Source organism: Amblyomma mixtum, chromosome 1 (genome assembly GCF_055824585.1).
Source record: "Amblyomma mixtum isolate Tamu chromosome 1, ASM5582458v1, whole genome shotgun sequence".
Lineage (NCBI taxonomy): Eukaryota > Metazoa > Arthropoda > Arachnida > Ixodida > Ixodidae > Amblyomma > Amblyomma mixtum.
The window spans coordinates 277,670,118-277,697,972 of record NC_143012.1 but is presented as its reverse complement, the minus strand read 5'-3'; the positions used below and the strand labels follow the sequence as shown (position 1 = coordinate 277,697,972).

Genomic DNA, 27,855 nt, shown 5'->3' with positions numbered 1-27,855 from the left:
GAAAAGAAGCAAAACGAAAGCTGTTTCCAACCCCTGTGCATACTGCCCGCGATAATCAAGCAAATAATAACGCACATTCTCTGGGCTAAATCGACATCTGACGTCCTGAAAAGAGACTAAAAGGAAGTTTGAAGATGTGCTGAGTACTACTGAGGCCGGACAACAGGACTCGGTGAGGACTTGTTGAGGATCAGTAGAGCACATCCTCAGGACAACACAATGGCCCCAAAAATTAATCCTCAGGATGTTCTGAGGATATGTATTGTTGAGCGCGAATATGTATTTACAGGTGAATGATTAAGAAACCAATTGCTATGTCGAACGACGAAAGAACACGAACCGTGCTCATTCATTCATTCATTCATTCATTCATTCATTCATTCATTCATTCATTCATTCATTCATTCATTCATTCATTCATTCATTCGATTTGGTTCATGGTTTATGGGGGCTTGACGTCCCAAAGCCACTCAGGCTATGGGGACACCGTAGTGAAGGGTTGAAATTTCAATGCAGTTTGAAAGATATGTCTTTCATCCATAATTGTGATCAAATACACAGGTAACTTTCTCGAAGTTTATTTTAATTTTCCATTTTTGCGCGTTAACCTAGCCACCCTTAAAATTTTGGAGGAGCTTTTGCGCGAGTACACGAACCGCAAGTTGAGAGACGCAATGCGAGATTGTCACATCCCAACCAACAAAAGGCAAATGGAATAACTTGGGGAAATGCTGTTAAAACCAGTTGGAATCCTACCGTTTCCATTTGGTTCAAGATATATCACACGGGAGGGAATGATATGCCGCCCACCGGCACACAGCTCTCTTATACCGGGATTCCCCCTTGCCGACGAGGCAGAGGAACACGTTACACTGTCCATAATCAGCTTCGCCGAACACCTACAGGCCTACAGACAGGCCAGACAGACATACCCCCCCACCTCACAAAACTCTAGACAAGGCAGAAGAACACACCCTTCGCCGACTATAGACTCTCGTAACTCCACTTAAACTCCACCAATGGTACCCCTCACTCTACAAACCAGAGTGAAATAGCGACAGCTTTTCACATGGTGTGGGCATGCCAGTTCAATCCAGCTACATGCAGATAGACTTCTGAGTGCCAATATGGAGCAGCGAGAGGCCATTCTGCACAGCGAGGACCCCGACCAGCATCCAGCAACGAGAAGCTGGTTCGCAGGGCCCACGCTGCGACTCAGGCCAGTGGGCTGCCGGAATAGGCGGATCACCCAAGGCTCCAGTAATTGCCATTATTTAAATAAAGTTTTCAATCAATCAATCTCGGAAGTTGCAATACTTTTTTAATCTGAGTGATGCAGCTAACACTATTTTCTACGAGCCGCTTTCTCTGTGAACTGCGGTGTATACCATACGGCGCTATGGTTGTAAAAGAGGCTGCGCTCCAGTATATCCGCTTCTGAACTGTTGTTGCTATTGCGACTGAGAGAAGGATGAAAAGGAAATTGCACGGGCCTGCCAACTGGCTCCAGCCAGCCGAGCCACCACCGCTGCCACGTGCAGATAGAGGAGAGTTAAAAGATCGGAGGAAAGAGAAAAAGTCGAGTGGAGACCGATAGCATATAGTATTGAAAATAATAAAATCTCTCTTCGCTGTAAATTTTGGACGCATACTGCAGCTTTAATTTTGACCAACTTCAAATCATAATACGGGTTCGGCCGGCGCGGCCTGAGCGCGAAATCCATGGCGAAATAGCTCCCGCGAAATAACCGTCTGCTCTCTCATCGGAAGCGACATTAGCGCCACGACAATTAAAGGCAATATTTTTGCACAGAAAACGTTTTTGTGCAAAAGTAAGCGCACTAAAGTAAATAAAAATAGTTTTGTATTCATAATTATTTTTAATGAAAAAAAAAGGTGTTCATGGTGCCAGCAGCCAGCAGTGCTCGTATCCACTTGGGTATCCGCCTCAATCCCAGCCCAGTCTATCCTTAAGCCGCACTTTAGCAGCAGCGTGTTGACGGTCTGTGCCCATGTGCTTGAGGTTGCTGCGAGCGATTATTTGGATTTAAAATGGGAAAGGCAAGCAAAATAAAGGTGGGCAAACAGAAGCGAAATGTGCCCTTGGACGAACAGCTGAAAGAAGAAGTGACAGCCAGGAGATCTAGGATAAAGGCTAGAAACCGAAAGGATGAAGACGAATTGGTAAGAAAAAAACCTGCATATGCAGTTGCCGACATCGCTGTTTACGTCGCTCTTGTGTTGCAGTTCGTGGACGAGAAGCTGACGAAAAAGATCCTAGACCAGGCTCGTAAGCAGCAGGAAGACCTCGAGGAAGAACATGGCCTCCAGTCGAGGTAACCAACCGAGTCTTCTCGTTTGGCTGGTTAACCGGGAACATTTTATAGCTTATTACGTGCATACCTTAAAACCATATTGACGAAATCGAGTTAATAGCCAGCACTGCCTCGTCAGCTGCTGGGGGACGTGGGAAACCTTCGTTGCCACGGCTTTTTGCGTGGTTTCGTTTTGGAGTTCGTCTCAATGGCTTCGTTCAAGAGCTGCAGGAAATGACGCCGGCTGAGATTTAGTCGCAGCACTTCTTTTTCTGTACATATAAACTTACTGTCATTTAAAGTTACCTCTGTTTAGCCTCTGTTTACAGTAGGACCGACTTTCACATGTCTGAGAACAGCCCTGTATGAGCGCAGGAAGAGTTGGGAATTGTAGCACAGCGCTGTGCGTTTCCGCGATCCATTGCTTCGAGGTGACATGCGGTCGCACGCCATGGCACAGGTGCATTTGGCCGCCTCCTCGCTCGCAAGTTGCGCTGAACCATCGCCGTGTGAAACTCTTATTAGACAGAGCAAATGAAATGGATTCTCTCTGAGCTGCGTTCTCTGTGGTTGCTTTGTGTGCGAGAAATAAGAGAACGCTTGCAAGCTGCTGTTTACAAGAGGCTACGATCGTACGTTCTGACGTCTGCCAACCTCTCCATGTTCGTTATCCGGATCTTTCGGATCTTTATATCGTAGTAACACCCAGAGACAGGTTGTCGGATTCATGCTTCCAACAGCAGCATGATGTGCTAAGAGAGGGCTGAAACTGCTGTCATATCTAGCAATACCTTTATGTGGCACGGTCATAAAACTTTTTTTCTTTAGTCACATGTTATATCACCGCTGTTGCAGATTGTAGGTTAATAACTGCGTGGCTCGCTAGTATATAATCATATAATTGCTTGTTAAACCTTACTATGCGAGTACAGTGAGTGACTTCATGCACATCGTCTCTATCTCCACAGTAATGCCTCTGTCCTGCGGGCACCTCAAATGCATGTGAAAATTTGGACCTTTTATTCAAAGGTGCACGGTGCATCTCAGGCTGACCTCCTTGCCTTTCTTTGCAAATAAACGTCTGTCTAAAAGGTGTAAATGGTGCGCCTTGGCTGTAACGGGCTTTGGTAGTGAAGGCACCTATCCAAGCCCTTCAAAGTCTTAAAGAGCAGCCTTTTTGCAGGGCCATGCAATGCAAAAAACTAAAAATAAGAAAAATCAAAGCAACTGATATTATCTAAAATTTGTTTATGGCTTCAAATACATCTTGTCTAATTCTGCTCTGAATAGATAGATGCTTATTTCTCTAACACTAAGCTGTGAGAACTGCATGAAAGAGCGATAGCCATGGCGGCTAGGACGAGAAACAGCATCTAAAGCTGCTGACCTGAGACACTGCCAATAATTCTTTTATGGAAAAACTGGCAGTAAATTGATTTCTAGGCTGAAGCAAATGGTTCTTTTCCGTTTCAAACTTTCCCTAGCATCATCTTGCGCACAGTTAGTGGTACTAGAAGTTACCAGCTGGTTGACCTTTTGTCTGTACCATATAGCTGTTTCGCTGGCCCTCTCTTGCCTTGCTGTTTTCGAGAAATGCATTTGTTGAGAAGGCCTTTGATGAGTGCTGTTGATTGGGTGTTTATTTTGCCAGCTGAGCTTGTGTTAGTGATAGTTATGTAGTATTCATAGTTAAGCTTGTGCAAAACTTTGGTATTGCTGCAGCTCAATGGGAGGGAAGTTCAAGATGCCTGACACAAAGCTTCGGCTGCCAGGCAACACTGGAGCATCGAGTGATGAAGATGACGATGTTGAAGAACCTGGAGAGGATGACACATTCTACGAGACAATTGTAAGTAGCACACGGTTCATTAGTTTTACCTGAAAGGAGGTGTTTTTTTTTATTTGAAAAGAGGTTAGTTCTAGCATAGTATATAAGTGAAATGCGCAACAACTTAGACAGGACACAGAAAGAAACACGTACAACAGTTCTAGCCTATAAGAGGTTGCTAATGAGTAATTACTTCTTTATTTCTAATATACTCCACTTTCGAAGATTCGCCTAAACATATCGGACTACAACAAAGAAGTGAGTTCTTTGAAAATGGCCTTGTCACTAGTACGGCAAATTTTTCTTGTTAAAATTTCGCGATGTTGCAGTTTTGCTGTTCCTAGTAATAGTTTTTTTTGCTGTTTTGCATTGTTAAGTGAAACAGCTGTGCTTGGTTAAGGAATAATTGCTGTGCACTTTTTAAGTAGGGTTCCGTGTTTTCGGTATGTACCGATAAACCCTGAAAAATAACCCCTGAGGCGGTTTTCTCTGAATAGGTGAAAACTGAAAAACATCGAATTTGAGCTGTCTTTGAGAGAAAAAAAAAGTAAAAAAAAACGTCAGCTTCATATGAAGAAAATCTACCTTACATTTTTTTTCTTGTTGACCCAGAACATAGCCGCAAATGAGGACAAAAATGGTAAAGGCATCCCCATCATTTTGCTCCCATTCTTTTGCGCTGTTTCATAATGGAACCAATTGAACTTGCCCAACTCTTTATTCTTCGCACTCAATTTAAACAGATTGACAAGCTCAGCTGAATGAAGTTATTCTTTGGCTCACGGGCCCCGCCGCGGTGGCTCGGTGGTTACGGCGCTCGGCTGCTGACCCGAAAGACGCGGGTTCGATCCCGGCCGCGGCGGCTGAATTTCGATGAAGGCGAAATTCTAGAGGCCCGTGTACTGTGCGATGTCAGTGCACGTTAAAGAACCCCAGGTGGTCGAAATTTCCGGAGCCCTTCACTACGGCGTCCCTCATAGCCTCAGTTGCTTCGGGACGTTAAAACCCCAATAAACCAATAAACCAATCTTTTGCTCAGGGAAGGGAAGTGCCACCAGATTTTAACTAAGGCTGTCTTGCTCTATCATTATCTGGAAGAAATTCTGCTTGAGATGCGGATTTCTTAAAATTTGGCATGACTGAAATTATGGCTGTTTTTTACAGGAAGTGGATGAGGCGGATGAAAAGGCACTGGAGTTGTTCATGAATGAGAACACCCAGGCTCGGCGCACTCTGGCTGACATCATCATGGAGAAGCTGAAAGAGCATGAGACCGAGGTAGCTACACGTTTTTCAGGTAAGTCCCTGCATACATCTTGGCATCACTGTATTTGCTGCGTTCTTTGTGCCAGCTGTGGTTGATTTCAGATTTCAAAATTAATCCAACTAAAAGAATTAGAATTAATCCCTCTTTCATGCAAACTGGTAATGTTGTCACTATATGACCTAGTAGTGTAAACATGTCACATTGAGTGCCGTACTTGGAGCATTTTTTTTTTTTTTCGAAACAGGGAGCCCAGCCTCATAGCTTTTGCCACAGCAATTGGCCAACACTACTTCTTCCCAAACCGAGCAGTGGGCTGCTATAATACAAGGATTCTGAAACCAATTCTATTCCGTTTTGTTGCCATGCCCCCATTGGGCACGGCGATGGTTAAGTCAGTGACTGAGATTGGGGAATAAAAGAATGGAATGGAATTGTTTTTGAAATCTCTTATGTTATACCAGCTTGCAATCCTCTTAACCTCTGCAGGAAAGCGGAATATCTTATTAGTGGCAGCAGGCCAGACATCGGTGTTAACATACCCATTGTCTCTTCAACAGCTGGCACGGTGGGAGGACCCGAGAGTTTGATCCTTAGTGGTAGGCTAATGCCTGAACTTCACTTGGCAAATGCCGCCGCGGTGGCTCAGCGGTTATGGTGCTCGGCTGCTGACCCAAAAGACGCGGGTTCGATCCCGGCCGCGGCGGCTAGAATTTCTTTGGAGGAGAAATTCTAGAGGCCCGTGTACTGTGCGATGTCAGTGCACGTTAAAGAACCCCAGGTGGTCGAAATTTCCGGAGCCCTCCACTACGGCGTCTCTCATAGCCTTAGTCGCTTTGGGACGTTAAACCCCATAAACCAAACCAAACCAAACCATCACTTGGCAAATGTGCGCATGCACAGGTTTTAATTGTAACTGTGGGCATGGTGCATTCTGAGCTGGATTATGTTTTTGTTGATTGGCCAGTTGTGGGTACTGTGAGTATCTAAGTGTATGCCAAGGCTGATCTGTTTATTTGGCTCTCTGACGCTTGCTTGTTCAGATCTTTGGCTCATGGTGATGTTGAATGTCTGTGGACGACTGTGTGCTTGCGCCGTGGTGTTATGGTTTTACCAGACAGGCACTTCAATTCACTGCAGATGTGGGCAGTGTGCAGATGGCTGACTTAGACCCGAAGGTGATCGAAATGTACCGTGGAGTGAAGAAAGTGCTGAGTCGCTACCGGTCAGGCAAGCTGCCCAAGGCATTCAAGATTATCCCTGCACTGTCCAACTGGGAACAAGTAAGAAGGACCTTGTAGTGCTTTCTCTTGGTGGCGTCTGTGTCGTGCAAACTGGTGGGCTATTGATTCTTGGAGGCCGAAGATTACTGATAAACAAACTGTATTGAAGCAGAAGCCACGCTGCTGAAGATTAATGGCTTTTACTCTTTTGTAGATGCTGCACCTCTGCTGCTCCTGGCATATTGTGATGGCTGCAGTACGGTTTTACATGCTCACTGCTAAAGAGATCTGAGTCCCAGAGTTGCATGGCACTTAGCACCCTTAGTGCCCTAGGTCTTAACGTACAGAGACGAATCCAGCGGTTAAACCCACCTTGGTCATTTGAGAGTATCGACTGTGCGTTGACCATTCCTCGAGTTCTCGCTCGGCGGAGTGCTTCTTTGACAGAAACGTGTTCACTTATATTCGAGCATTTTGAAACAGAATATGCTCGCTATCTCCAAGTTTATATTCTATCTTTGAATATTTCCTGGTCTGTCCACCTTACTTGAGTCATGTCCTTCACAACAGCTGAAAGTGTGGCCATTGAGGGGGGCCTTACGGAGGCGTAGGTCTTGTAAGGTTCAACCTGTCGTCATCCTGACAGATTCGGAATCTGCCCTTCAAAGGTTAGAGCTTGGGTTCCCCTCTAAAGGGGAACCCAAGCTTTTAGCTCTTTGTGCTTGGTGCATAATCTGCACAGTAAAGGCTATTCTATACACTTCCAGTGGGTACCCTTGCATGTAGGCATCTGAGATGACGGGCAGTGAGATAACGAACGAAACGCTGTTTGCAAATCCATCAAACATCTCTCTCAAAGACTGTAAGTCTTTCAAGATGCCAAGAGATGCTTCAAAGAAATGGTCCTCAACCATTTCAGTTCACTGTGGTGCCCACCCAACCAAACGTGTGTGACTAAGGAACTAAAGGGACCTGAAGCCACTTTACTACATCGCATTTACGCGGGTTCGGCTTATACCCCAGCATGGATGCATAAGATGGGCCTGGCATTGTCTCCGCTGTTTCCTTCATGTGGTGTGTGTGGTGATCTACAACATTACGTCATGTGCTGGCCAGATTTCAACGTGGAAAGGTGTTTTCTATTCGCTTCCCTCAAGAGGGCAGAAATGTCACGTGCTTCATTTCAAAATCTTGTCTAGCTGGTGCGGACAGCGCTCATAAGAGAACGGAGGCTTCCTGCCTAAAATTTTCTGAAGACTGTGACCTGGACACTAGATGATGACAACTACAGTTGGTGACTATGGTGGGGATTGTGCGTATGCTGATGTAGGTCTGCTAGGTCGCAGATCTGTGCCGAAAATTGCCGATTTTAATTAATGTCTAAGTGTTGCTATGATGGAGGAATTGCTGGCAGAATATTGGCAGAATCCCACATCAACAACGACCTCAGCCTCTCACACGAATCTGCAAGGTGCCAGAATTCAGATATGTCGAAAACATGCTGTTCTTGCATGAACTTCTGCAGGAATTGAATGCACAAATGTTGAATTGGCATATAATGGTGAACTCTCAAGGTACAACAAACGTAGCAAATAACGTGTGTTTCCAGATGGCATTTTTTTTTTTTTGAAGTTTTTTCTCGAGCTGTGTGAATAAAAAAATTTTTGAGTGCACATTGAACTGACTGTTTTTTGAATACTGCCAATTTATCTTACAGATTAAATGTTTTGCGAAACATGACCTGAAAAAAACTAATTTATTAGAGGTATGCAAATATCAAACTTTTGGGTGCATAGCAAATACTGTAGACCCCCCTGTTACGTTCTCGAGTGCTGCGCTTTCCCGGCTGCTACATTAAGCTCTCATAGAAACCCACGCAATGCAGACCCGCCTGTTATGTCGCAACTGTGGCAGCGTTCCCGCATGCTATGTTGTGAATGCCGCAACTCTATGGTGGTTTAGCTTATGCCGCCATTTTGACAGCCAATGTTTAGTGAGCGCAGAATGGCGACGGCAAACGGACCAAAGTGGGATCTAAACTCCATTGGTGGCTTCCGGCATGTTGCACTGGACACAGCACGATCCTTGTGGCGGTTAGTGCAGTTCCATTTCCGTTGCTGCACGAGCGTGAACGACCGAAGGCGTGAAAACGAAACTGTGCCGCTTGGGCAGCGCGGTACGAGATACAGTTGTGTGGGCTGGCTTCAAGCCTGACGTCTGTGTCGTGTGGTTTTTTTTTTTTTTGTTCTCTGTGGCCTAAGTTACGCAGCATCGGAGTGGTCGCCGTGAAACGCAGCAGGGCACGGGCGCCACAACTTCTCCTCTTTCTGCTACCCTCCACAAGCTGGGCCGCCTCCATTTGTGCGTGCATCTTATCGTAGTGATCTAAAACGAGGATCACTGCCAGTCATGTTCACAGCCAGCTGTTAACTGAATCATGGCTAGACGAACTTACGTGCTGCATGGTGCTGTACACTTTGTTTCCTACCCGCAACTGCATGGCGGCAGCTCTCGGTAGCTGTCAGCTCATTGATGGCTTTTGCCGCGTGCTGGTAGTCGATTCTGGGAATAAATAGCAAATTAACTTGCTTGACAAGTGCAAGATACTCCTATCTGGGAGTGTTGTGATGCTTAGCCGCAAGTTTAGATGAGTAAGAAATTTATAATTCCTGAACGTTTAGGAGGTTTAGATAGTTTGAATAGTGAAAGTGCAGTGCGAATTGAATTGATTAGGAATTACTGTTCAAAACCTATTTGAAGTTTTGAAGATTCGTGCACCTCAAGTTTTTGTCTTCATGGCCCATGCTGTGACAGCAGTGTTCTTTGCAGGAGTTCCTTGTGGTTGTTGGCTGTGTTTTGTGCAGTCATTGTCTTGTCTTATTTTTATTGTTTTGTATGATTGCCATTGGCTTTAGGGTGACTTAGGTCTTTGTGTCCTGTTGCAGGTGCTGTACCTGACTGACCCTGATTCGTGGTCATCAGCCGCAATGTACCAGGCAACCCGTATTTTTGCTTCTAACCTAAAGGAGAAGATGGCTCAGAGGTGCGTATCGTCACTCATGTTTACATGAAAAGCTGTGTGCAAATCTTTGCTGGCAGGAGGAAGTGTTCCTTGCTTTCATATCATCTCACTGAGATTTTTAATAAAAATGGAAAATTACTTTGCACAGCCCTTGTGTGGTGCAGCAAGAAGATTGCATTGTAGGAAAAGATTGAGACAAAACAAGTCCTTCCTAGAAATTCACATTCCACTTTGCTGAGAGCATTTGTTCATGGCTTTATTCTGGCGTGACGCGTTTAACTAAACGTGTTCCAGTTGGGCTGTCAGTGTTGGAAGGGTTCCTGACCCACCTTTTTAAGATCTTTGTGCAGTTGTTTAAGTGCTCACTGTTTTTTGATGCCATTAGCACACAGCCTAGTGCATCTCAGGTGCCAAAGAATCATTAGCCAGCATTCTTGCTTGTGGATAAAGCAGGACGTGTTCATGACTGCATCACAAATGCGTTCTGAAGAAGTGGCAGGCAAAGACACAGCATTGTGTCAGGAGTGCAGAAGCTGCATGCGCATGGCCTTGTAGCTTCCAGCAGGCTAGCTGTGCTGCGAGGGGAAAGAAAGCGTCAGCAAGAAGGAAGGGTGCAGGGTCAGTCAGGGGGACCCTTCTGTATAAACATTTCAGAAGAATGAGTAGAGCACTGCACGGGCCTGAATCTGAGGCCCAGGCCCGGCCCGGGCCCGAGACCTGAAGCCCGAGCCCGGCCCAGGCCCGCGGCTTCAAGCCCGGGCCCGGCCCAGGCCCGCTAAATTATCCTCTAGCGAGCCCGGCCCGGCCCGTTTCACAGTAACGCTTAAGGTATACTGCTCACTCTGAGGAAGTAGACTGCTACTAGACCGATAGGAAACTGGCCGACAAAGGTTCTGAAACCACAGTTTGGCTTGCAGAAAGTTGGTTCTTTTTAACCCAGAAGGAAGTGATTAAGAGTAGTGCTCGCCAGGCCCTCTTTTGGACAGTTATCTCGTGTAGGTGCGCAAAGATAAACTGGGAAGTTCCGAAAGCCAAATAAAAAGGGCTGCATATGCGCGTAATAGTCTACTTTGCATTCCACCATGATTTTAATCAGTTATATTTTGCCGCCTGGAAGAATAAACATTAAAGCTGCCCAGCAAGCAGTGGGAGGACATTTTTTTAGTGAACGCGATCTCACAGGTTGAACTCATAGCCGGACTGGTCTCCTTTCAGCAGAAAAGAAAAGGTAAAGGCTTGAGTATTTCACGGTGTGTGTTTTGAAGACTACAGCGTCCTAAACTAATATGTCCTTCCAGAATGCATTTCTAATAGTGTATAGGTATGTTTTGGGATGACGAACGATCAATGGTCGATTAGGACCGGTGGAGGAGAAGATAACGTGCGAACCACGTGATACTTTACAGGGCAAAACACTTGTCATGTCAACCAGGCTGAAGAAGCGAGGAGGGATAGATGTGGTTATGAGCTGAGATTTACAAACTCTCCCGAGCTTTTGTGGCTATTTCATTTACGAGGCGTTCCGGTATGCTGATCAAAAAGAAAACCAAACACGCATTTGTTTGTGAATTTTGTTGCAAGAGAAAAATATAGCTGTAAAATAAAAGCTATGTTTCTGGGGCTTAAGGGCCCAAGGGGAGTCAGGCTGTGAGAGACACCGAAGCAGAGGGCTCCGGATAATTTCTACCACCTGAGTTTCTTCAACGAGCAATAATACTACAAAGTACATGGCTGTCATGCTTGCCGCCTAAATAGAAATGCGGCCGCCGAGGCTAGGAGCATACATACCCTGGTTCACCGGCTCAGTAATCAAGCGCCTTGACCACTCAGCCACCGCGGCGTGCAAATAAGGAAATAAATAAGTCAATGAATAAAGCTTAGTTTTTTTCTCAGCGCATACTATAACCCATAGCTCATCCGTGTCGCTGCTCCAATGCCGGAGTTGTGTACTTCACTCTGCAGTATTGAATGAATAGTCGGATACCAGCCGTTTCTATATGGACCCAAGCCCAGCTGGGGTCCGCAGCTTTAAGCCCGAGCCCGGCCCGGGCCCGCAACTTCAGGCCCGGGCCCGGCCCAGGCCCGGCATAACAGTTCATTTCCCGGCCCGGCGCGGCCCGCGGGCCGGGCCGGGCCCGGGCTTTCGGGCCGGCCCGAGCCCGTGCAGTGCACTAAGAATGAGGGTACTCTGAAAATTAGTTTATTAATCTTGTGAAAAGCATTTTATTTAGAAGAACGTCAATTTGGGCTAGATGGTGCATTATTTGAGACAGAAATGGTAATAGTGCTGCAATAAGACCGGTTGTACCGGTGTTTTTTGCGCATGCCTTGAATTTTCCACATATTTGCTGGCTTTGCAGTAAATAAAATCAGATGAAGTTAGCGTGTGTCCTGTGTCAGTCTTTCTTGTGTACGTCTTATTGCAGCGCTATTACCATTTCTGTCTCAAAGCATTTGAAGTTCGAAGAAACATATATTTTAAACTTGAGTTCAGTACATTTTGCTTTTTCCCCAACCTCAGGTTTTACAACCTGGTGCTGCTGCCACGAGTACGGGATGACATAGTAGAGTACAAGAAGCTGAACTACCATCTCTACCAGGTGTGTTAGAAACGTTAAGCCTAGTTTTTTTTTTTAGTACCAGGAGCAATTTTTGCAACCCTTTGGTATTGCAGAGCTGAGACAAATGCAGAGCTGGCCGTGGTAAAAAATGACACGATTGCACACTAATGAGTGTGAGAAGGAAGGAAATGCTAGATTATTTAGAATGTTAGAATAATTAATGTTAAAGTTGTGGAAGCATCGTTTGGGAAGCAAAACATAAACAGCAGTAAAAACTGTGGATATAGCCAGATATCACAAAAAGAAATGACATGTTAGTGACATCAAATGGATCCGCAAAGTGCTTCAAATTCTATTTTTTGGTGCTCCAAAAGTTGCACATGGAATGTGGCTCATGACGTTTAGCATCCCTAGCTACCAAGCTCCAATTTCATGCACCCGGAGAACTGTGTTGCCACACTGGGGGCTGTTGTATTTTACTGACTCTAAAAGCTGACATAGCATGTACATAGGAGTGACTACACTTCAAATTTCTGATTGTTGTTACCTGCATAACTTTAATACTAACTAAACTAAAAAGTTACCCAGTCGATATTGATTGAAGTTAACCAGTGAGCATGTCTTGCCTGTTTTCTGATGTCTGTCACGCTTGCAGTCATAAAGCGATTTCTTTGAAGTGCCGTTGAAACCCCTACTGGAACACATGCCTACGGTAAAAGTTGGCGCTGCTAGCTACACTTCAAAACAAATGAAATAGCCAGAATTGTGTCATCTGCTAACAGGACAGGGCAAGAACTAGTTGGTTGTTCATTGTGCAGGGAATTGCAGTAAACTGGTTATGAGGTGAAAAGATGAAAAACACATGAAGGAGCGATTATGCTGATGAAGTGGGCTTCGTCTGTATAATGTTTCTTTCATGTGTGTTTCATCTTTTTGCCTTGTAACCTGTTTAGTGCGATTTCCTGTTCAGTTGTAGTATGTGTTCTTGCCTACTCTACAAGAGGTGGCCTGTTTTCTCAATGATGGCGTCAAGACACTCCCTCTGAAATGTTTTATTTTTGCACTTCTTTCAGGCCCTGCGCAAAGCCCTGTTCAAGCCAGGCGCCTTCTTCAAAGGCATCATACTTCCTCTCTGTGAGGTTGGTGCTATATATTTTATTTCTTGTGTCAGAGGGCTTGTTTTTATTTTTCTGCATATTGTTTGCACAGCTTGCGCCAAACGCCTGAGTGATCAAGTGCAAATGATGAGATATGTATGTTTTCTTGTTGGGATGATGTTTCCTAATGGGGCAAAAATGCGCTGTACTCCATTTGCTATGAGCACTTGTTGGCTTCTCTGTGCATGTGGTTGTATTAATGTGCAATTTAAAAGAAGCTCCTAGTCGTGACTTCTATAAAGAGAAGCCTAACTTTATAAACAGTATAGGTATATGTTCAGCACTGGTTGTATGTAATTTGCATTTTTTGATGTGTGGCGCCCTCTGAGGATGCTTGGAAATTTGCTGTCAACCAGAAAAGTGGTTGAAAACACTTGCACCTGACCGCAGTAGGCGTGAGGCGCAAAGTGCGGCGCGTGTATTTGTATCTACCGACTTCCGCCTGTTGCCGATAGGGACTGTGCTAATAACTAGCTGTACAAGTCGGCAGTTTCTTTTCAACCTGTGGAGCACAAGAGGTTGCTGAGAAAGAGAAGGCGCACACACTCTTGGGTGGCTGTGTGAAAAAAGCAAATTGGCAGGTCTGCGGTTGGAGCAGCCGTCCTGATGTTTGGAGGACAGCCGGGGAATGGCTTAGTGTCTGGGTGCACCCGGTTCCTCTTTGCACTCATGTACTCTTCTTTTTCTCCGCTTTTCTCCTCAAAAGCTATTAGGCACCAACCAGCTCAAGGTTGCCCCTAGCAGAGCAAGCATTCTGTTTTCTGGTTTTGTTTCTTTTGTTTTCTCAAGAGGGTGGCAAGGCTGCTTGCACCTTTGAGTGTGGGGGGGGGAGGGGGGGGGGGGGGGTTCTGTTTTGCTCTCACATGTTCGGTGAGGTCGAGCACAGGGAGGGCTGGCGCAGGACAACGCCACACTTAATGGCTGGGATGCAGCGTCCCTGGCTTCATCGTTAGGCAGTTGGCTAGGCTGGCCATGGATTTGTTGCTTCTATATCGACACCTGTATATGCTTCATGTAAATAGTTTAGATAAATAGTTTGGATAAAGTCGACAGTCTCCCATTGCCAAGAATCTCTGGTGTCCTGTTCTTCCGAGCCAGTGCACCAGGGCTCGGTCAACAACCACTGGACCGACTTTACTGTGTCTGTGCTTTATTTGTTTTCTTTGGTATTTATTCTGCTCTGATTTTGCTGCTGTACACAAGTGGAGATAAACAGAGCCAGGCCACTTGTGGACATGCGTGTTCCTTGAAACACTGCATAGCTCTTATTGCGGTTCATGTGCCATGCAGATGATGGGTATTTGTATAATACCAGGCTATTAATCATTCAAAAAGTGGCTATTTGAGGGCATATTGCATACTGCATTGTTCACATTCACATTCCTTCTCTTCCAACCAAGTGTAATTTTTAACTGTGGGTGTAGTGAGCACTAGTTTGTTTAGCATGAGATTACCGTACTCCTGCCTAGTGCTGCAGCAACCCGTCCTTGTTGAGTGTAGTGTCTACATCAGGAGTTCTTAAACTGGGTTCTTTGGAACCCTTGGGTTCCATGGAATGCTTTTAGGGTTCCTCAAGCACTACATCTATGCATGTGTCAGCTGCTACCTTTCGATTTCTGTTTGTGACTAATCATGCTGTAATTGCTTACAGCATATTATTTCACAACACAGCTAATCACAATTAATTGAATTTGGGCATTTTTTGAGGGGCGGAGGGAGCATCTTTGTGCTTTAGATGCATGTTAGGTTAGGAAGAAACATAGGCCAAGACGCTCTGTGTCCCTCAGCACCTTTTCAGAGCTGTTTGGGTTCCATAAAAAAGGCTGAGAACCCTTGGTTTACATGATGGTATGAGAAAGATCCATGTTACAAGCACCTTTATCCTGCGGTTTTATAGACAGGATACAGGCACCTTGTTACATGAGTATTGCATTATATGTTGTAAGATAATCATAAAATTTAGTCACGTGCAATTGCTTCAACTGTTTCATCCTTCAACCTTGCATTTCGCACTGAGACAGTTGTTGACAGTGGAATAGTATATGCTTGTTTTGAGCAAGCAGTAATGAAGTTTTAACCAGTGGCTTTGAGGAGATGGGTGCCGTGGATAAGTGCTAAATTTGGTCCGTCTCTCTAAGAGAAAAAATAATTAAAAGGAATGCTGTTTCTTTTTTTCTGCCACAGTCAGGCACATGCACACTGCGTGAGGCCATCATCGTGGGCAGTGTGCTGAGTAAGAACTCTGTCCCGATGCTGCATGCGTGCGCGGCCATGCTCAAGTTAGCCGAGATGCCATACACGGGCGCCAACTCCATCTTCTTGCGTCTGCTGCTCGATAAGAAGTACACACTTCCCTACCGTGTCATTGATGCCATCGTTCACCATTTCCTCAGGTGAGCCTCATTGGAGAAATCAGTGGCACTGTTGTGCGAGGTTGCATTGCTGTCACAGACTGGTGTAAATGCTTCCGTTTTGAAGTCTATGGATTCTTTGCACTAAAATATTAGGAATAGCTGGCGTAGTAAATACATTGAAACCCACTTGGTACCTTTTTTCATGGAACTGTAGGGAAAAGTATGTCTTAGGCATATGGGTTACGATGTCAGCCACAGTACAGATGCAGAATATCAGGTGAACTTCACGGAACCTCTTTGGTCTTGTTGTTTCGACTGAGTGTGTTAGATTCATCTGTGGCTTGCGTTGGATGCTTCCAGAAGAGTTGAGTCTCTCTGCATCAGTTTGTAAGGAAGTGATAGAGACAACCAATGTTCTCACTGTAGGTTCGAGCGTGAGCAGCGGGAGCTTCCGGTACTGTGGCACCAGTGCCTGCTGAGCTTCTGCCAGCGCTACAAGGGCGACATTTCTTCGGAGCAGAAGGAGGCCCTGCTGGCACTTCTGCGTGCCCAGTCACACCATTCGATCACGCCCGAGATCCGTTGGGAGCTGCAGCATGCCACCTGCCGTGATGTCGAGGTGCCAGAGCCCATGATGGCGCCTCAAGATGACGGCGGGGAGAATCTGCGGGAGTCCTCCAGTGGGGAAGCACCGTCCGAGATGGTTACGTGATATATAGGAAAGACACTGGAAGGGCAGAGGCAGCCTGTGTGTGATATGGTGCCCAATAAAGTGCGTGTTATATAACTCTGCTTGTCTTGGCGATAAACCTTAGAAGCGAAGAATTTCATCAGGCTGGTTTCACAAGGACCTCTGTGATAGGTAAGTCTTAAGTGCTGAGAGTGTGAATGCAAGTCCCGTACTCAGCACGTATTATGTGTTTTGTGTTAGTGTTCGCAGCCACCAGTCTTCTTCACTAAGGTGTGAGCATTGTCTAAATTAGGTTGAGGGGCAAGCAATAATGTTAAAGGCTGATGCATCTTCTGCCTCAGCGATTAAAAGGGGTTATTTATGTTGCATTTAATAACAGTGTGAAGTGATTAAAAGGCTTACGTAATATAAATGGCTTTCTTGCTAATCGTCTGAGCAGTTCTGACAACAAGAATCACGTGCTCAAACTTGCACTGGAATGTGCTGTAAGGAAGGATCTGCTCCTAGTTAGTTTGCACCGTGCATAGTAGAAAATGTGGGGTCTTGCTTATGAGGGAGCTTTTGATAATCTGAATGCAATGGTGACTAGCTCAAAGCAGCTATTTTGGTAGCCATCAAGGCTGGGGAGGTTATTGTGGCATTGTAATTGATACTGGAACGGTACCACTGCAGCTTAGACAAATGAAAAGAATATTGCAAAGTTTGCAATGAAGACATGCGGTTCCTAGATTTCACGGTCTGCATTACAGGGGGTTGGGAACCTTTGTGAGGGAGAAGGAAAAAATTGTTGCAGCAATGCCTTGTCACGTGTTATAGAAACAATGTAGTCAAACCAGCTGACCCAGATAGTTTCAGGTATAGTATGACTGCTAAGGCCTGGTGATGATTACCATATCTTTTAACTCTTGTCAGTGCACGTTAAAGAACCCCAGGTGGTCGAAATTTCCGGAGCCCTCCACTACGGCGTCTCTCATAGCCTTAGTCACTTTGGGACATTAAACCCCATAAACCAAACCATATCTTTTAACTTTGTGCCTAAGCACCCGGGAATTCGTTTCTGCTGCAGCTAGGTGTTCAGTATTTTGTGTGAGCATTATGAATGTTGAAGAGGCACTATAATTGGTTACACAGCTCAAGAGAAAAGTGGCAAACGCTGCTCAAAGGTGGCCTTCCAGCAAAAGGTGTTGACCGATTGTGATGGCATCACGGTTAATCCCATTTTATGGCATCACCTGCCAGCCACCTGCAACGTCGCACTGAGGGATTAACGACAACAGCATGACAAACAGTTGACACCATTGGTTGGAAGGCCTCCTTTGACGTGTGATAGCTGCTTTGTTCTTGAGTTGTATACGACTATAAGCTCTCCTAAAACTACGGTGGTTGCATTTGTTAACTGCTCTGTAGTAAAGTCTGAAAAAAGTTGGGTGTTTAGGGCAGTGCTAAACCACAATGCTGAGACTTCTTAAGGGCACAGTGAGAGCTTACTTGGCCTAAATGACATGACTGCATGAGCAGCCTCTGCAGATAGGTGAGAACTCGAAGGTTGTGTGGAGAAACTGAGTCTCGAAAAGGGCGGCGGTCACCCCACCAAAATTTCTCCAAAGGGGGGCAGTGCCATCCAGACTCCAACTGCTTGCTCTCGGATCACATTTTTGACAAACGCTTCAATTCTAGGACATTACTAATATAAGGCACGGTGTGGCTGAGCTATTTATGGTTTGGTTTATAGGGTTTAACGTCCCAAAGCGACTTACGAGGGACGCCGTAGTAGAAGGCTCTGGATAACTTCGATCACCTGAGGTTCTTTAACGTACACTGACATTGCACAGCACACGGGCTTCTAGCATTTCGCCTCTATCCAAATGTGAACCTGCGTCTTTCGAGTCAGCAGCCAAGCACCATAAGCACTGAGCCACTGTGGCAGCTTCTGAGCTAGTTATCTTCATATAGTCAATCCTAGAGGTTTTCGTTTCATTAACTTAAACCAATCAGGTCCCAATAGAAATCACTGAGTGACTCCTGTTCCAGGGCATGATTAACAGAATTGAAACAGACTGTGCACAGACTTTTTTAACGCTGTCTATAACTTCTCATTTTTGCCCATAAGTAAATGATGGTGCAACCTGTGGACAGTGCACTGGTTTACTGCACCATTCTGCATTCTTGGCATACTCGTGTGTTGTATGGACTACATCATGCATTATTTAATTTTGGATATTCTGCATGAATGCTGCTGGGATTTTTTTTTGCCTGGAACAATTCAGGACTTGTGCATGACAGTTTCTTGAGCAAAATGTTGCTAGAGGTGTCAAATTTGTGTCAGGTAGTCTGCAGAAAGCTTGTTTACAGCACTGTGGAGTTGAGTTGATCCATGCTAGCTACCTGCAGGTTAGATTTTGATGTCTGTGTATCCATCATGGCTTACTGCTCTTGCACCTGTAGTTGCCTCTAGTCAGTAACACTGCACATTAATGTGCACCACCACTGAAACTACTGTAACTTTGGTTGGTTGGTTGGTTTACGGGTTTAACGTCCCAAAGCGACTCAGGCTATGAGAGACGCCGTAGTGGAGGGCTCCGGAAATTTTGACCACCTGGGGTTCTTTAACATGCACTGACATCGCACAGTACACGAGCCTCTCGAATTTCTCCTCCAAAGAAATTCAACCGCCGCGGCCGGGATCTAACCCACGTCTGTAACTTTGTCCGAAAAATAAGTTTGTTTACTATATTAGTTGATAATATTTGCCTTACATAACGTTGCATATAGGGCTGTCCTGGCTTCTCTCTTTCACGTTTGTTAAACTATCACGGTGTTGCTTTTTTTCTTGCTTTTCTTAACGTGCTTACGGTTTGGGAAGTAAGGGGTACTGCAGAGAAACGCGGTGGCTCAGCGGTTATGGTGCTCGCTGCTGACCCGAAAGACGCGGGTTCGATCCCGGCCGCGGCGGTTGAATTTCTTTGGAGGAGAAATTCTAGAGGCCCGTGTACTGTGCGATGTCAGTGCACGTTAAAGAACCCCAGGTGGTCGAAATTTCCGGAGCCCTCCACTACGGCGTCTCTCATAGCCTTAGTTGCTTTGGGACGTTAAACCCCATAAACCAAACCAAACCAACCAAATGTTTAAGCGGCGTAGAAACGCGCGAGCGTATCTACGCCGGAATATAATAACGGAATATAATTACGCGTGCTCTTGAATGCGATGTCGCAAGCGGCGCGCGCCTATCAGCCGCGCTTGGTTTCACGCGCGCCCAGAGATTGCGCTGCCGCCGCCGCCGACCGCCGCTCCAGCTGCTCGCTCGGCCCGTCCGGCAACATTGGCTACGTTGCCGCCTTGGCAGGTCGGTTGCCCTGTCTTCGCTTGGTGGGTGCCGTTGCCCCAGTGAACGTTCACCTGCTGCCCGAGGACAGCCTGTTTGTGATCGCGCGTCCGATCTTGCACGCAAGGCTGGGCCCGCATGCGAGCGGCCTGAAGCCCGCACCATGGCCTACCAAGAACCGCCGCGGAACCTCAATGGCGGTGGTGCCTCCAACGGAGTGTCGAGCAGCTTACTCCCGCAGCCGTCGTCCTACCTGTCGGGCGGCGGCGGCTACGGGGGAACGCTGTCAGTGAACCGCGCGCCCGCCGACGGACAGCCGCCGCCGACGCTCAGCAACGGGCCGTCATCCGCGACGGCGCCCGGAGGAGACTCGCGCTTCCCTGCCACCCATCCGCTGAGCGGCTCCAAGCACCTCTGCTCCATCTGCGGCGATCGGGCGTCGGGCAAGCACTACGGGGTCTACAGCTGCGAAGGTTGCAAGGGCTTCTTCAAGCGCACCGTACGCAAGGACCTGACGTACGCGTGCCGCGAGGAGCGGCGCTGCGTTGTCGATAAGCGGCAGCGGAACCGGTGCCAGTACTGCCGCTACCAGAAATGCCTCATGTGCGGCATGAAGCGCGAGGCTGTCCAAGAGGAACGCCAGCGGGCAAAGGACCGCAACGACAACGAGGTTGAAAGCACCAGCGGCGGCGTTGGCGTCAGTGGCGGTGGCTGTGTCGGAGGGCCGGGCTCTCCGGATATGCCACTCGATCGCATTCTCGAAGCCGAGATGCGCATCGAACAGCCGGCACCGTCCGTTTTGGCCGCAGACGCGGCCGCATCGGGCCGCGACCCCGTCAACAGCATGTGCCAGGCCGCCGACCGCCAGCTTCACGAGCTCGTCCAATGGGCCCGGCGAATTCCGCACTTCGAAGAGCTTCCCATCGAGGATCGCACCGCGTTGCTCAAAGCCGGCTGGAACGAACTGCTTATTGCCGCCTTTTCGCACCGTTCTGTGCCGGTGCGCGACGGCATCGTTCTCGCCACCGGGCTAGTGGTGCAGCGGCACAGCGCACACGGCGCAGGCGTTGGCGACATCTTCGACCGCGTACTAGCCGAGCTGGTGGCGAAGATGCGCGACATGAAGATGGACAAAACGGAGCTGGGCTGCCTGCGCGCCGTGGTGCTCTTCAATCCAGACGCCAAGGGTCTCCGAAACGTCGCCAGAGTAGAGGCGCTGCGCGAGAAGGTGTACGCAGCTCTTGAGGAGCACTGCCGTCGGCACCACCCGGACCAGCCGGGTCGCTTCGGCAAGCTGCTGCTGCGGCTGCCCGCCCTGCGCAGCATCGGGCTCAAGTGCCTCGAGCATCTGTTCTTCTTCAAGCTCATCGGAGACACTCCCATCGACAGCTTCCTGCTCAACATGCTGGAGGCACCGGCAGACCCCTAGCCCTCGATCCTCAAAGGCCTGCTGCAGTCATCATACTTGTGACCGCAGGTCACAAGCTGTCGCAGTTGTCATAGGTCCGAGTCGCTGGAAAATGTTTCCGACACCTCAGGCAGATTTGTCAGTCTTTCCTTACTTAAATCTTCGTGCGACTCCGATGCATTTGCATGTGTTAGTAGCACAGTGTACTAAAGTGTGCTGGAAAATTGCGCCAGTACATCTTTTTGCACCACGAACTGCCCTTATGCGTGAAAAAAAGAGAGAAAAATACCGGTGCATGATACTGTTAGAGGTGTCAGTTCTGTAGTGGGCTATAAGCTAATTGCATTGCTGCTAAAACATTTTCCAGTCACTCTTCCACATGCCTTTGCACAGCCCTTATTGGGATGCGGCAGTGCATTGCCCATCTTGCCATGAACTGTGCTTGTTTTGAACCCTCTGCCGCTGTTGTCTCTTGTATGTTGGCAGTCACGTGTTGATGTTTTACCATATTTAATGTGCCGATTCCTTGTAGGCCCTTTGAAGGTGTTCGTGTCATATCTGGTTATGTGGGGTGGCAATTGAACCTGAGATGTTTGTTGCTGCTAGAAGCAGTGCCTTTTTTTTTCAGTGCTGTATTTTTCTTGGCAAATGTTAGCTCTGCAGTTGAAGTGTGCTCACTGAACAGTTTGTCGATGTTCTTACAGCTTGTTTGCTCTGCATTTTGCTAGAATTGTTGCTATTTGTACATGTTGCATACCTGTAGGAACATGTTTTTGTTGACTTCTGAAAACGGAGACTTTGCTTGCATTGAGATAGTAGCAGGTTTTCGGAATGAAAAATGGAAGAGGTGTCAAATAGATTTTATTCTTGATCATGACAATTCATTTGAGCATCCCTCACACCCTGAGTCGCTTTGGGACGTGAAACACCCATAAACCATTTGATAGCCTCTTGTTGAATTTCGCCTTCATCGAAATTCAGCCGCCGCGGCCGGGATCAGACATTCACGTGTCATATTAGAGAGTAGTGTTATTGGCAAGTGTATTGATTTTCAGTATTGTGATTTTCAGTGTACTTTCACTGGCTGTATTGTATAATGGACTCCCTTCTTACAAAAATATAATGATTTGCAGCTTTACTGCACAGGATTCCAGAAAGCTTTTATTTAATGACATAAATACACAGGTAGCTGCATGCCTGCAGCTCTTAGTGAAGCACTTTTATATGCCCCAACAGCGCAGTAATCAGCCATGGTACATCCATGACTTCTGCTATGCTTGCCTCTCTTAAGAGCACTAAGATGCAAAATTGTACAGGGATACTGATGTTAAGGATGTCAGCATGTAATTCACTCTGCCTTGCCTTTGTGATGATTTGAGATTTATACAAAAATGTCAACTGTTTCGCAGCTTGAAAAACAATACAAAGGCTTTGAGCAGTGCTGCATTGCTGAGCTTTGTTAATGATATTCTTTTTACATGTGTAGATGCTGACGTAGGTGCTGACTTTCTTTTAGGATAGCAAATTCTTCGCTCCACTAAGCTAACACACTTTTTCTTGAATACATGCCCTGAATGGACAGCTCTATCCAGCATTTTAGAAGATGCCTCTTTATTTTATGCCTGTTTGACCTCTTTCAAGATAAACTGTTTTGGAGTTGTCTGGAATAGCAGTTTGTCAGCCCCATGTGTAGCCTATTTGTTTCTTACGCAGCTGCAAATTTTTTTGTGCTTAGGAGATAGGAGCATTATCATGCAAGATGTTGACTGGAAAATAAAAAGGAGGACTTTATTTTGTCACGCATGGAGTGTGAAAAGGAAAGAAAGCTTCCTAGTCAAGACTATACACTGCCCCAGTTAGTGATGGAAGTGTTTGTGACAGAAAAAGGGCTCTGCAAGCGGAGCTAAGAGCACAATAAAATTCTCTCATGTGCTGTGTCTGCAGAAGTCTGACTGCACTAGCTTTTAAAGCATAGCGCATCGGGCTTCTTGTGAGGATGCCGAACATTTCGCTTGGAGTATGAAAAGCAAAGCTGATTTGATCCAAGGAGAAAATAAAAAGGCGATGTGCAAGGTCTGGGAACAAAGTTCTTGTGCCCTGCATAGCTGTGTGCTTTGATAGCAGATATACAACTGAACCATGGCAACTTGGTATTCGTTGCTTGGCCGTTGAGGCACGCTGACATATGCCGTGCACTACTATAGTGCTTGTTGGTTTTTCTTGGTGCTCTTGTGTTTAGAGCCTATTAACATTGAGTTTGATGCCAGCTGCTCTGTGTAGAGCTTTACTTCCGTCTTATTGGCATTTGAATCGGAGTGCTAAGTGTGCTTTTGCAAGCCCTCTGTTTTTGCTGTTTTGACGCCTTAGCTGCCAGCCACATTTGTCCAAATATGTACGAATGACGCGCGAGTGCCTATTGTGATACATGTTGCAAGAGTGTAACACGCAGCCGATAGGCCTGCCTGCCGCTATGCTGAGCAGAGCTCGAACAATGCTGCAGTGAGGCATGATCGATGGCCATGACCTTTCAAGAAAAGGTTGCCTGCCTAGAGCCGTGCAGATGGGAGGTTAACGCAACTGTTGACGTTTTGCTGCAGAGTAGTATAAAGTGGCAACTTGTTTTTGGTGTGGTCTCCTCCTTTCTGCCCAAGCATTGCATTTTTTATTTTCTCATAGGGTAGAGGGGGTTGTCTCAGTCGTGTGTCAGACTGAAGAAAAGAGTGCAGCATTTTGAAACCTTAAAGTACTGACCCCGGCCTGAAATACCTGCGTGGTCTCATTTCTGCACATATGGAGATACCCTTTGCAAAGCGTTAATAGCAAACATAGTTTAGCTTACATAGTTTCATTTTAAAGACTACGTGTGTGACCGGCTCTAAAGTGCAGCGCCTACAAGCTTTTGCTAAGTTCAACAAGGAGTGGTGACGTTGGGACCTCTTGCTGGCAACTTCTCTGCTGCACAGGCAACTAGATGGCGCCCATGTGACTACCAGCTGTGTTTGCCAGGGCAGCCCTTGATGTCTATGCACTTCCCACTGTCGCAAGCAAAGCTGCTATTTATAAATTGAGACATAAACGATGATCCATTGTGCATCAAAGTGAATGAAGTGCGCCGTTATTACCAGACCTTTATCTAGTCAGTAAAGTAGAAGAAAACAAAACTAAAAAAATTTCTGGTTGGTACTTGTTAAAGGTCCTTTCTTGAGGAGACTTTTATGCCATGTTGTAGTGGAATTTTATGCCACAAAAGCATGGCTTCCCTTCTTTGCGGCGTGAATGAGTGCTTCAGGAAGTGTAGGTTAAAAAAGCTTTGGCATTGTGCAGATATTCGACTATGATCCTCAACATCATGTAAACTGGAATCATATCAACTGTGCACAAGTGGCGACTTTTGGCGTTTGCGCAAGACGTTTGTTTTTGTTCTATTTCAATCATGAAGCACTGTGTCGCATGCGCCTAAAACGTTACCAGCATACAAGCAATCAATGTTAGAACTGCAGTTTTCTTTTTGTTCTTTTAGGCAGAGGTCCTCACATTTGTTTTGTGCCAAAAAAAAATCCTTCTTACAGCGTTAATAAAGTTGTATATGTTGAGCTGCTCACCTGTAAGACATACCATTTTATTGCAGTTACTACACTGCATTTCTTGGTTACAAACCCTAGAATAGATATGGTGCCTTGTACCCCTTTTGTGTGAATTGAGTTGTGGGTGCACCATATTAGATCGTCATATGTCATGGTTGTGATAGGGATCGTTCATTCTTGTTTCATGGCTAAAAATATTGTTTGCAGCTAAAAGAACTTATGTCGCACAATGCAAGCCGACAATAATATTTGACTAATGCTGGATATTGTGCGGTTACTGCTGTATAGAATGAGACATGAAACATTTTATGCTTTGTGAACAGCTAGTGCATTTTTAGCTCCTGGTGTTGAAACTATGCTTTATAATATTTTCTGAAACCAGGAAAAGCAGCTGGCACACTGCGGCCAAGAGCCAGCAGCCCATCTTTGTAGTCCTTGTGGTCTTTAGAATGCTGCTGGTGTGAAAAGCTGTTTTTCATAAATTGGGATACATTATGTGGAGAGTTTAGTGCAAATGTTTTGTTTTCACCACTTCACAGATGTGTCCCAAAAATGAGGAATGCAAATGACAGCATGAATTAAGTGATTAGCAATGTGTAGAGAAGTTGAGTGGTGGGGTTAATGTTCATTAAGCCTATACCTTCGCAAGGGTGAAAGGTTTTGAATGTTTGTTATAAAATAGCCATCAACTACCGTGGAATGCTTCGTTTGCTTTGAAAAAGCCAGGAAGGTGCTGTTTTTTGTGTAGACAAGTGTGGACGACATTTTTTTGGCCTTTAAATCACCTTTTTCTCTCTTCATGAGATTTATGTTCACAGGGCCTACTGTATGTGCGAAAGTAAGCCTCCGCTGATTGTCATGAGTGTGTTGAACGGTAACTGCTAAATGATGAAGAAATGCCGGTGATGGCAGTGAACGTGAACTGTCTGAGTGCATAAAAATAAACTCATTGAACACCTTTGCTGCGGTCTGCTTAGCATTTTGTAAACACACCTACATTTTAGGGACTTTCAATACCTGGAAAGCTTGCTGTTTTAAGTGGCTGTTTATGCAGATAACACTCAGAAGTGAGGTAGTAAATACTGATAGCACAAACTGAAATGAAAATGTAAAAAAAAAATGAGAATGCGACTTTTTGTTTGTAAGTAATGTGACATTGATGTGCCTGAAACAGTTTGTACCATGAAATTCAAGCAGAATTCTAGGATTTTAATGATGCTAAGGGGCAGTAATCAATGGGACAAGAAGTCTTTTTGGATCAAACAGATTATGGTTTATCTCTCTACGGCCACCATCTCTGCTTCCTTTTTCTTGCCTTTTTGGCAGTGTTAGCCTTGACAAGGAAAGATATGACATTGTTAATTTCAGCATCCTCGCAAAGACTATCTGCTGACCTCCACAGAAATATGAGCACTTGTTCTCAAGCTCCAGCTCTTTCCATATTTGACATGCATGCAGACTTCTTGCTGTGTCCTCCCAAGCATGTGAAGGCATGTGAGGTGATCCGTTACCAATACGCATGAAATTTCCAACAACACAGTTGCTTCTGCATGCTGCTGACCTGGAGTTAAGCTTCGAGCTTTTCAAGTGCCTTTTCGGTGCTGATTAAGCCATTATCGCCACATCAGTTGCCCATCCACCGTAACCCATATGTTGAAGCGAGGCAGGCTGGAGCTTGCATTTTCCATCTGGCATGCCATTCTAATGTGATGGCTTCAGGGCTGGCATTGAAACTAAGACAGCGCCCCCAGAGGAAGCATTTGAATACAGGGAGAGCAATGGGAAGACCAGAACCCCCACAGTCTGAAACATTCTCAAGGAAACAATGCACTCTCAATGGGTTGTGTGTCAAAAATTGTGTACAACAGGAGGGCAGTTTACGGAAATAAGAAAACACGTGCTGGAAAATGAGAAAGGGAAGTAGGAAGGATGGCCTGTTGGTGCAAAAGTAGGCCACTCATGACCTTGGTGTGCCTGGGTGCCACGCTTCGAGTGTCTCCCTGTTTCCATTGTTTCCTCTGACAGGCGCTCCTGGTCGCCATGCTTTGACATCAACAAGATCGATCAAGGAATTTACGGAGTGCATTAAAGGGACAGTGAGGAGAGCTCTATTAATATTTTTTTTTATAGCAAAATCCGATAGTTCGGCATTTCATGGCTTTGTTGCCACTTGGCCGGCAGCGAAAGATGCATTTATTTCTAAGAAATTTGGATTTGAAGTTGAAAAGTTTTTCCCGCCGCCCTGATTCAAACTTGTGATTCTCTTATGACGACACAGGACTAAGTGACGTGAGACATGACGTGCTCATGACGTAACGCAGACTCCGTGATTTCTGACGCCCAGTAGAGCGGCCTATCAGCAGCAGCCGAAAAGAAAGCTACTGCCGGCCGCACGTTGAAGGCATCTATCGGCTATTGCGGCCGTTGTTACCGTCGCTTCATTTACGTTTGCACCGGCGTTTTGCCAGTGGTACGATGGTTCCTGTTCTCGAAGTCGTCAACGAAGTTCTCGCATACCGCATACCCTTTAGCGTACCGTGTACCTTGTTACCATTAGCGGAATACGGGGGACCGCCTACCGTTGGTGAGCAGGCGCTGATTGGTCTCGATGCTGCAGGCACGTGCGTAGCTGACGGGTACGTGGTGCCATCTGGCGACGTCAAGGAGATTTGCGCATGCATTGGCTGCGCCTCAGTGATTCGTGGCTTCTTGTGTCCCAGTGTTACTAGAAGCATTGGTTCTAGCAACGCTGTTTTGTCCTATGACGTCATCACGCTTGTACTTGCGAGTTTGGCCTGTGGCGGCGATACCTGTATTTTGGTTCTTGCTCTTTTCTACGTTACAAGAGCTTTGTTGTCAGTATGAGTGGCGTTTTTGTAATCAGGAGCTGGTATTCTGTCAATACAAGCCAACTTCAATTTCTCCTGAGTGTCCCTTTCAAAGATCAGGAGTTACTAGGGCCCTCGGAACACTTTCAAAAATCAAGAGCACTCGAGGATTTCAAGGGCCTGCATTAACCCTGATTGAGGGGCCCATGAAAATGAGTTTTGGTTATGTCCATATGTTGGCAGACCAAGCTGTTGAGAAACTTGAGATAAATTGGTAAAAATGCAGAAACTGAAAACA

At 46.1% G+C, this 27,855-nt stretch overlaps 1 protein-coding gene and 1 pseudogene across 1 annotated transcript; both read left to right on the top strand.

Annotated features, from left to right (window-relative positions):
- Positions 1-1,975: 1,975 nt before the first annotated feature.
- On the top strand, positions 1,976-16,511 carry bys (Bystin). The gene is made up of 10 exons (XM_089566100.1): positions 1,976-2,184; positions 2,248-2,336; positions 4,038-4,164; positions 5,308-5,440; positions 6,548-6,690; positions 9,576-9,673; positions 12,174-12,252; positions 13,287-13,352; positions 15,555-15,763; positions 16,151-16,511. Exons 1-10 carry the CDS (start codon positions 2,053-2,055, stop codon positions 16,434-16,436), a joined length of 1,362 nt encoding a protein of 453 aa, XP_089422226.1. The 5' UTR covers positions 1,976-2,052; the 3' UTR covers positions 16,437-16,511.
- A 3,152-nt stretch (positions 16,512-19,663) lies between these two features.
- On the top strand, positions 19,664-25,690 carry LOC149371819 (retinoic acid receptor RXR-alpha-B pseudogene; annotated as a pseudogene).
- The last annotated feature ends 2,165 nt before the right edge of the window (positions 25,691-27,855 follow it).

Coding starts and splice junctions, on each gene's coding strand:
- bys (XM_089566100.1), top strand. CDS start 2,053: ATGGGAAAGGCAAGCAAAATAAAGGTGGGCAAACAGAAGCGAAATGTG. Junction 2,185..2,247: donor GAAAGGATGAAGACGAATTG/GTAAGAAAAAAA, acceptor CTTGTGTTGCAG/TTCGTGGACGAGAAGCTGAC. Junction 5,441..6,547: donor GGTAGCTACACGTTTTTCAG/GTAAGTCCCTGC, acceptor AATTCACTGCAG/ATGTGGGCAGTGTGCAGATG.